Below are 10,148 nucleotides of genomic sequence, written 5' to 3' on the forward strand. Positions count from 1 at the left end.
GATCCAGCTCGTGGCTGCTCCACCTCCAGTAGTCCTCTGAGTACTCCCAGCAGCAGCGCTGTCCCATCCCGCTCTCCCTCCTCCACCTCCGGCCTCTCCTCAGGCTTCCTCCCCAGCCCCAGTCCCAGCCAGAGCGTCAAGGCAATCCAGAACCTCCTGGGTATATACACACACACTTTTTCATCATAGTGTCTGTCATTTTTAGAATAGTGTTTCTCTAGTGACAAAGCTGTTAATGGAAAATTCTCTCTCATCCAGGACCAACCTCCAAGTTCCGTCACATCCAGGGTGCAGTGATGCACAGGGACACACACATCACTAACATTCGTGGTCTCAACCTTACCACACCAGGCGAGTGTGACGGTTTCTGTGTCAACAGCCAACGTGTGGCAGTGCCCCTCTCCATCTCTGGGGGCCAGATCGCCATCTTTGAGGTAGAGCAGCAGATGGAAATCAAATTAAAAACTATTTATGAAAACTGTGGCTGCTCTCTATGTCGAATGTCTTTTTTCCCCCTCTTACTCCAGTAAGGAAAATGAGACTTCTGTGTGCTCGATGTGTTTGAGTGACTGTTTTTATTCCTCTCCTCAGCGCTCTCAGCCTGGCAGGCAGCCAGACACAGCCCTGCCCACCATCCAAAACTCTGTAAATGTGGCCGACTTCTCATGGGACCCCTTTGACACACATAGGCTGGCTGTGGGTGAGTGAATACACACTGTATAGGTAGGAATGTGTGTAACTGTAAACTCTTTTTGTGTTCTCACTGTCAAGGTTAGTGCATGAGTGTGATTTAACATGTATGTCCCCCTCTGACTTTGATAGCTGGTGATGATGCTAAGATCCGGGTATGGCAGGTACCAAAGGGAGGACTGAAAGAGACCCTGACTGAGCCTGAGCTCATCTTGCAAGGTAGGCCAGGGCCCTGTTTCTGAAATTACCTGAGTTCAGCTGTTTCTGTCTATAACAGATTGTTGACTGACACACAACAGTTAGGATCTACAGTACAACAACTGACACGAAAAAGTATATATGGTTCATTGATTACAGTGCCTGTGAATTATTTCATGTATAAGAAGGAAGACAGCTAGTCATAGTCACAACAAAATCAAGTTGACTGGCAGCTGATATGATCTCCCCATAGGCCACACTGAGAAGATTTACTCCATCAAGTTTCACCCTCTGGCCAGTGGACTCCTGGTTTCTTCATCCTATGATCTCACAGTCAGACTGTGGAACCTGGAGAGCGAAGAGGAGGTCAAAGTTCTCAAAGGACACCAGGACCAGGTGGGTCCAAGGCTAAATGCAGGAAAAAAGTGAAAGCTAGGTCTGAGGTGAAACTTTATTTTCACCCTGCCATAATGAGATACTAAAGGATGCTAAGAAAGAACCACTGATATACTGCATGTCAATAGTTTGGACATGAGGATATGTTTGCTTACAACATACTGAAATTAGCACAACAGCTGCTCTCTGAAGTTCTTCTTCTTTGCTCCCTATGCTTACGCCTCATGCTCAGGTGTTTGCTATGGCATGGAGCCCAGATGGCAAGCTCCTGGCCACAGTGTGCAAAGATGGGAAAGTCCGCATCTATGACCCTCGCAAGTCCACTACACCTGTGCAGGTATGTACAGCACACACAGGAATATGGTGTGATACCACCTTAAGATAGAGATGTGTCTTTTGATGTGTATTGTTAAAACACTGAAACACAGGCATAGCTCCAGTCCACAGTTCAGTTCAATACTGAAGTACTAACCAGCAGTGTTGTCTCATATAAGTGCTAAAATTTCATTTAACAACTGTTTAGAACCATATTACTTGGTGGGTAAAACAATCAAAAAAGTAAAAGCAATGTAGCTATAGCAGAAGGCATTAGTCATCTGGAAGCATTACAGTGTTTTGTTTTGTTTTGTTTTTTTAGGAGGGCCCAGGCCCTGAGGGCCCCAGGGGAGCTCGTATAGTGTGGGTGTGTGAGGGCAAGTACCTGCTGGTGTCAGGATTTGACAGGTACTTAACATTTTTGTTGAAGTGGCATCAAAATATATTTTCATAGAGCAGTAGTGAGCCAGTCAAAAAACAGAAACTTGACCACTGACCCCTCTTGTCCTTCGCCTGCAGTCGCAGTGAGAGAGGACTCTACTTGTACTCTGCAGACTCCCTGTCTTCTGGAGCCATAGCCAACGCTCAAGTGGGCGTCTCCCCCTCCACCCTCATCCCTTTCTATGACCATGACACCAGTGTGGTCATCCTCACTGGAAAAGTAAGCCCCAAAAAAAAAAAAAGTATATATTGAACCACAACCGAGAACAAAATAAGAATTAGATGTAACCTGTGTTACATCTTGTCCTTTGTTTTCCAGGGTGATACCAGAGTGCACATTTATGAGTTAGTCCCAGAGGAGCCATACTTTGTTGAATGCAGCAGTTTTAACTCTCCTGAGCCACATAAGGTACTGAGCTGACCTCACTTTACTTTTACTCATTTTTATATTTAAATTTATCAGTCATTATACTGCGTACATGGACAGCCAAAGCACTAGAGTAGTTAAAATGCCCTCCTTAAAACCTGCGCTGTCTTTCTGATGCTCTATGTGTATTTTTGTTTGTATTGGCTAAACTCTAGCACTTTGTGTTTGCCTCCTGTCTACAGGGCTTGGCCTTTCTGCCCAAGACAGAATGCAATGTGCGTGATGTGGAGATAGCTGTAGGGCTAATGCTCACCAAGACGACCATAGAGCCAGTGGCCTTCAGAGTGCCACGGGTCAAGGTGAGCCAACTACACCACCTAGAGGACGCATGGGGATCCTGCATGCCTTCCCTCCTGATCATTATTCCTAAGACATGTCTTTAATTGAGTTCCTTACTAATTCTCATACCTTCCTCTTCTGTGTGTCCACTCTGGTTGTACAGAAAGAGTTTTTCCAGGATGACGTGTACACAGACACAGCAGTGTGGTGGGAACCGGCTCTGACAGCCTCTGCCTGGCTGTCCGGCTCCAATGGCCAACACAGAAAGATCAGTCTGAAGCCCAAAGACATGACACCAGGTGCAGACACAGACCAGAGAGTCTGAATATATATACATACCATGTGTCCTTATTTAACATGGCTCTCAATCTAGATGAAGATGCTTATCTCTACATGTTATGTCCTGATGTGTTTCTGTGCTTGATGCTGTGTGTTTGTGTGTTTTTTTTTTCTCAGTGAGTGAGGCCCCCAAAGAGGCTCCAGTTAGGAAGTACCTGCCCTCATCTGTTTACCTGGAGGAGAAGACTGATGAACAGAAGAAAGAGGAGGTGAGGACAAGCTGAAATACTGCATAATTGTGTTTACTACTCTATGTGATGTGTTAACCAGTACATCTCATCCAGACTTCATGTGAGGTCTTTCCACACTTCATCTTTCATCATGTCAGTCATCTGTTTTGCATATTAAACTCAAAATCTCAAATGCACATGTTGTAGTTGCTGAATAAAAGCAGCTGTGTTTTTCTGATATGCTTTAACAATGAACGTGTGTGTGTGTGTGTGGCCCAGCTGCTGAGTGCCATGGTGGCGAAGCTGGGGAACATGGACGACCCACTGCCACAGGAGTCCTTTGAGGGGGTCGACGAGGACGAGTGGGTGAGTGAATGCATATTTCTGCTTTCAGCAGTTAGATATTAATGAGTGTGCAGTAACTCTAATGACAGACATACCTGTTCATGATTTGAAGTAGACTCAAACACAGTCCTGCTGCCACAGTATCAATTTAGTACAATATTATGAAGACCTGTGCATTTTACACTGCAGTGTACTCCTTTTGTGAGTATCATACAGTAATGTTCAGTTTTTAATGATTGTGTTATCTCAGTTGTAACTGTTATGGGAGTTTGCATTGTACTGTAAAGTGTTCATTCTGTTTTGTTAGGAGTTTTTCATCCCACAAACCATCATGACTGAAAAATATGGACTGTAAAATTATTTTAATAGGTTTTACCAGGGCTGAGGGATATGGCTGTAGCAACATTAATATTAATATTTTCATGACTTCAGACTTTACACAAACATTCAGTGTAAAGAAGTGTGCTCCGCTATTATGCATTTCATCAGAAGAAAATTCTACATTTGTTGTTTGGAGAAAGCTTAGTGACAAAATACTTTATTCTGTAGGAACCAGTGGGGTATTGAGGTAATGCAAAATCAGTGGAAGTTCGTCATCTCACTGTGACTTCTTTGTCATTCAGGATGACTAAAGGGGACGTCGTCTTGTCTTTGGTTCAGTCATGGTGCCAACAACAGAGATGAGAGGCCAGTCTCCACATCGTCTCAGCCTACTGCACAAAGAAAGAATACTGTACAATGTGAACAAACCTTCAGCAAAGTCAACAAATACCCCGGCTGGGTGATGCGAGAGAAAATCACAATAACTTAAAGACCTTCTTCTGATATGAGCACTGTATGTATGTATCACAGTATCTGTTTAAGTTTGGGAAATCAAATGTCACGATGTGTAGTTGTTCATCATATCAAACCGCATGAAATTTGATATGAAAATCATTTTCAGCTGGAATTCTTGAATGTTCCAGAAATTATTCTGAGACAAATCTGACTTTGTAATAGCTTTCTTATGTTTATGTAGACTTAAAAATTCTGTCACACTATTGTTGATATTCAGAAAAAAATCCTACCATAGGAGATGATACAAAGCAATCATCAATAAATACTTAGAAATCATATATCAGGACAGCTCAAACATATTTCTGGTAAACCACAGTTCTAAATCAGTGCAAAGTCAATAAAACTGCAGGCAGTCATAGCAATAATACTTCTGCTTTACGCTACATTACAAGTTAAGACAGACATAACTATGGGTTACAAACAATTTTTTTTTTAAATAGCTGTATTTTAGCCTAGCTTCTGTTTATGTCTTTGCTAAGTGGCCATGATTTAAGCATGATAATACACTCTGAGTTGTCCTGATATAAAATGATGACCTCCTTTTGTGCCCACTCTGTATTTTGTTTGATATCAGGATACCTCAACATGTATCATTGTGTACAAACAAGTTATCTGTGTGGACATTTACTTCCACAGTGGACCACTTGCTTGCTTTTTCTAGTCACAATGTGTCTTTGAAAAATTTAATGTTGCAAAAAAAAAAAAAGTTAATGAGTAAATAACAAGTGAACATCATTGCATCTGATAAAATAATAATAATTAAAAAAAAAAAAACTTGTCTTCCTGTTTAGTCAGGTAAAACACACAAACACACACACACACATGACTGTAACATGCTCAAGCCTTCCACAGCAAAAACCACACAGAGGATACAACAGGGTCACCAGTGCTCATGTTTGGCCATGAACTGGAATTTCTAATGACAAAAACACTCACAGTTCACTTTTCTTTGTCAGCCAACATTAGAATAAAATGATATTTTAACATATGTGTTATTATAATTGTGCCAGTTAGATTTGAATGTTTTGCCATCCAGAAATAGTCTTATGTTTAAGTAGGGGTGAAAGGTCAATAAAAGTAAAATATTGTTATGCATTGAAAGCCAAACCACCTCCTTTATGGAGTTTTTAGAGGGGCCTTTGTATTCTGATGATTGTTTCCTTTCTTTTGTTCTCTTGTTTGTGGCCAGTTGAACATTTAATCATGATCTTTGCTGGTTTTCAGACTGTTTGGGGATATTCCTCACTAAATGAGCTAACTTTCTTATCTAATGTTAACTGGTGATAAGTAATTGTGGTGTTAATCAGACAATAACAGTACAGTATTGAAAACTTAACATGCAGCCATAACAGCCATCATGTTATTTCTAATCAGGGCTACAACAATATTGTCAATAATCCAGGCTTGAGCCAACTGAGTTTGTTTACAACCTCTGATGGACTGAAATAAACCAACCAGTTCAGCCACGCATGATCATGCACATCATGTTGTACACATGAACTGCAGGTGTTGTCAGTGTTTGTGCGATGTATACTGTATGTGCTTGTGATTCTCAGACGCCACACTTTGTACTGTTTGGATTGGATTTACTTGCCTTCCATTGTGTTCAAACGGAACATTCTTTTTATACTTTGAGTAAAGGAGTGTTGTTTTTCTGTATTACTTGAGTAATGGTTTGTGGATTTTTTCAATATTGTCTTGCAATAAACACTTTTTGAACCCATTTCCACTTGTCTTTGTGTGATTAGGTCACTGTGTCTCAGTGAGTAAATTTATGGGAAAGACTCAAAAAGACTTAAAAGTGTACATTTATATTTGGACAAAAAAAGAATAAATTGATAAATGAATTGAATGTGTCCTGTACATTATTATGCTTGATGTATAAAATGGCAAATATTTCATGGTTCCACCTTGTCAAATATTAGTATCTGCTGCTTTTCCTTTTTATTATTTGAATAATTTAAAGTTATTTTAAATAATTTTGAGGTAGGGCAATGGCTGTCATATGTGAAGATATCACTTTGGGCCTTGTGATGCAAATTTTCTTAATTTGGTCAGACCAATCAATTAATCTAGAAAATCATTAGATTAGAATAACCCATATTGAAAATAACCATTCACTGTATCCTTATACAAAACAGTTTTACTTTTGATACTTCAAGTACATTTGCCTGATTTAACTTACAGACCTTTATTTTTACATGTGGTATTAGTATTTTTACTTGAGTAAATGATCTGAATACTTCCTACTCATTGTCAGAACTCAGAGAAGAAAACTGCAGTTTGACTTCCCTGCCGGTAGTGGTCAGTGTTACAAATATCACCGTCCACCAGAGTTAACTTGAATTTCGTGTTATTGTTGCTTCCTTGAACTTTGACCCTTAAGTAACCTTCATAAGTGTACATGTGCGACAACAGACGCGGCGTACCGTCCGAGGAAGCTGTATAATATTGCAAAATGGTAAGAATACATTTTATAGCTGCCGCGATATATTTGATAGGCGTAGTTAACGTCAGTGAGTCAGCGGAGAGGTGTTATGATATGTAGCGTTAGCATTAGCAGGAGAGGTGTAGGAGCTGTGTGTCTTTGTCGCAGTTAGCTTTTCCAGCATTGTTACATCATTTCTATTTTATTTACGGAGAAGCTAATGTACCAAAGTGTTAGTCAGTTCATGTCTAAACATGGCGGAGGAGACTGTGGAAACGCTGTCACGGCGTTGACAGATGTTATGAAGATGTAATTCTACTTTACATCCACACCTGAATGCACTCACTGCCTCAGTCTGACCTCGGCTTATATTATCTTGGTTTAACTGATCTTGTACTCTGCAATGTCTCTTACCAAAAGCGGCTCCACTGTCTGACCTTCACTTTTTTGGTTCCCATGACTGTCGGTGTGTAATGACTGCTCTGACGATTGCCATCCTTGATGGTGTGTTTCTTCTTTCCTGCAGGCCAAATATCTTGCACAGATAATTGTGATGGGAGCACAGGTGGTGGGACGTGCATTTGCTCGTGCTTTACAACAAGAATATGCAGGTATGATGATCTTAACCCTTAAACATTTTAAACCTGGCATGTAAAACTAGTTAGTGCTGAAACATATCCTTAGGTAGACAATAAGTTTGATAATTGTGTATCAGGCAGAACTGCCAAACATTTGCAGGTTTCAGCCTCTAAGCTGTAGATTTGAGTTTTGATGGGATTTGTTAGACAAAATAAGTAATGTGAAGACACAACCCTTGATTCAGAGAAATTTTTATGGGCATTTTCAGTGTTAGCTGATATTTTTATAGACTAAATGAGTAATCAGAAGAGTATGGCAGCTTAAAAAGTAATTGTTTATCACAGTGAAGGAGGGTAATATAGCTGAAATCATGATCTTACTGTTCATACAGATGTTATCCAATACTGGTGTATGTCGGTATATGGTTAATGTATGCAAGATTGCATGTTATGTCATCAAATGGATGTTCAAAGTGATGACTGTATACCTATGCTATCATACTAAACTGTTAATATATTCTAAGATAAGATCATGTCATTTAGAAAGGATTTTTGCTGAAGTTTAATTAATGATAGTATCACCCAGCCCTAGTTGCAGCTCTGTAAAATCGACTTTTGCTTTCACACTCATCTAGGATGTCTGAGAGCATTTGTGTATATTGTGTTTTCTCTCTCAGCGAGCCAAGCGGCAGCACGGGCCAGGAGCAGCGCAGGTCAGCAGTCAGCTGCAGCCTCCAGCATCAGTGGGATGACCCTGCAAGAGGCGCAGCAAATCCTCAATGTCTCCACACTGACCCCTGAAGAGATTCAGAAGGTGCAATCACACTCTCTGTCTCTTTTATAGATTTCTCAGAAATAAAGAGTTGGTACTGGGTTGCAGAGCCATTAACCCCTTTTATAATGTAGTGTTTGCCAGGTCATACCACATTTTTCTAGCCTTGTCAAAGTCTGTTTCATGTTAACAGGATTTTGCCTTCATTGTGACCTGTGTTTGCTATGCCAGTGTTGCTCTGTCTGCATGGGTGGGGATACTGATGTCATAGTCTCAACAGTAAGGGAAACAGATTCTAACAGGGATACACCAGTGTCCTGATAATTCGGTTCAATAACAGGTTACCAGTATGAATACAAACCTCATTTGGACTTATGGTGTGGTTGTAATTTACAGAATGATAATTAAATTCATTGTTCCTGTCCAACAGAGCTTTAAGATTTTGCAGCTCTATGAGGAGCACACAATTTCACATTATGTTTTTCAGTTTATTTTGTTGTTAATATGACCATTCATCAAAATTCTCAACATTTTTCCTCTGCTGTAACAATCATCAGAGAATGTGACATTGTGTGTCTTTGCTATTGTGCTGAGAAAAAAAGGCTATGTTTTGATCAAAAATTAAATGATATTACCTAAACACTAACACTAATAGGTTTCTCTCTTCCAGAACTATGAGCACCTTTTTAAAGTCAATGACAAGTCAGTGGGCGGTTCATTTTACCTACAATCAAAGGTAGGTATTGTCTGTCTAATGACACAAAACATTTCACTCAGTTGTTATTTAAGTCATTTTCACTTATGGTGTTTACAGTTATATTCAAATGTGTTTTAAATGTGAGGGGTTATAATATGACTTCATTATTTGAATTTATCATATGAATATTTATTAAACACCAAAGTGGAAAGTTGCCTTTAGGTGATTAAAGCATGAAATAGCAGCACTATACTGCAGGCATATACAAATCACTCATCTTTGTCAGTGGTTACCCTGGGTCTGCTAAGAAGATGACACCACTGTGCACTTTTCTTGAAAATAGTATTTTCAGGGAAGCTCAAATGTTAGTGAAGGGCTTTACCAAGATAATTTGAAATCGTTGTAGTTTTAACAAGTCACAATTAACAGAGGCCAAGAGGGCATAAAACAAAATTTAAAAGAGGACTCTTCTTTGTCTTCACCCTCAGGAAGTTTATGTTTTTTGTGGCATCAGCATTGATAAAGTATAGATACATTATTGGAGCCTGTGCAGCTGGGATCAGTGATACTCAGTACTGCTCTTAGTCACTCTGTTTACTTGTTTTGCTCATAACATCCAAACAAACAATGACCAGTTCTCTTTCTGCCTTTGTGTCTGCGTTAAATATCAAATTATGACTCATGTGACTCTCAGCGTGGAGGAGAAATCCACTCTTGGAACTGAGTCATGTTTGAAATGAAGTTGTTACTATTTTTATCTCCCACCAATTCCTCTGTGCTCTGAGAGAGCCATAGTGTATCAGCATCTTCTCTCAGTCATTATTACTGTTGCTTGTGTGTGTTTATGCCTAGGTGGTGCGGGCTAAAGAGCGTCTAGACGAGGAACTAAGTATTCAGTCCCAACAACAGAAGCAGCAGTCACAGCAGAATACGGAAACATGAAGTATGAAATGATGTTCGCCCTGTCTTTCCTCTCCCTGTCCTCTGTAAATTATAACTCCAATTAAAGCTCTCTCCTTTTCTCCAGCCTTGACTATGTCACCATTTTTCTGCTCTGAATGTTGTTTCCGAAATGAGAGAGTTTCATATACCAGCATTACCAGCTATTTCAGCACCATTACATACAATTCTTGGCATTGTATTTGAAAATGGGTGCATACAAAATTATGATATGGTTAATTTTTAAAAATAATTCCTAACTTTTTGTATAGTTGTTTTTGTTGTTATAATAATGTA

At 39.8% G+C, this 10,148-nt stretch overlaps 2 protein-coding genes across 4 annotated transcripts in view; both read left to right on the top strand.

Moving 5' to 3' along the window:
• The window catches only part of coro7 (coronin 7), a 106,279-nt gene extending 100,119 nt beyond the window's left edge, over positions 1-6,160 (top strand). Inside the window, exons 15-28 of the mRNA XM_018680836.2 lie at positions 1-160; positions 259-434; positions 592-700; positions 823-909; positions 1,142-1,284; positions 1,517-1,621; positions 1,922-2,007; positions 2,119-2,260; positions 2,360-2,449; positions 2,650-2,766; positions 2,910-3,045; positions 3,203-3,294; positions 3,535-3,621; positions 4,224-6,160. Coding sequence (XP_018536352.1) covers positions 1-160; positions 259-434; positions 592-700; positions 823-909; positions 1,142-1,284; positions 1,517-1,621; positions 1,922-2,007; positions 2,119-2,260; positions 2,360-2,449; positions 2,650-2,766; positions 2,910-3,045; positions 3,203-3,294; positions 3,535-3,621; positions 4,224-4,232 — 1,539 coding nt within the window. The 3' untranslated portion in view covers positions 4,233-6,160. The remainder of the gene's footprint in view (positions 161-258; positions 435-591; positions 701-822; positions 910-1,141; positions 1,285-1,516; positions 1,622-1,921; positions 2,008-2,118; positions 2,261-2,359; positions 2,450-2,649; positions 2,767-2,909; positions 3,046-3,202; positions 3,295-3,534; positions 3,622-4,223) is intronic.
• pam16 (presequence translocase associated motor 16) overlaps positions 1-9,938 on the top strand; it is a 359,227-nt gene extending 349,289 nt beyond the window's left edge. Inside the window, exons 1-5 of one of the 3 annotated variants that reach the window (XM_018680844.2) lie at positions 6,767-6,898; positions 7,392-7,476; positions 8,121-8,257; positions 8,886-8,951; positions 9,765-9,938. In XM_018680844.2, the coding sequence (XP_018536360.1) occupies positions 6,896-6,898; positions 7,392-7,476; positions 8,121-8,257; positions 8,886-8,951; positions 9,765-9,854 (381 nt within the window). In that variant the 5' untranslated portion in view covers positions 6,767-6,895 and the 3' untranslated portion in view covers positions 9,855-9,938. Of the gene's footprint in view, positions 1-6,766; positions 6,899-7,040; positions 7,175-7,391; positions 7,477-8,120; positions 8,258-8,885; positions 8,952-9,764 lie in introns of those variants that run through there. The other 2 variants (XM_051074152.1, XM_051074151.1) reach the window with 2 other exon arrangements.
• The last annotated feature ends 210 nt before the right edge of the window (positions 9,939-10,148 follow it).

Source organism: Lates calcarifer, linkage group LG11, assembly GCF_001640805.2.
Source record: "Lates calcarifer isolate ASB-BC8 linkage group LG11, TLL_Latcal_v3, whole genome shotgun sequence".
Classification (NCBI taxonomy): domain Eukaryota; kingdom Metazoa; phylum Chordata; class Actinopteri; family Centropomidae; genus Lates; species Lates calcarifer.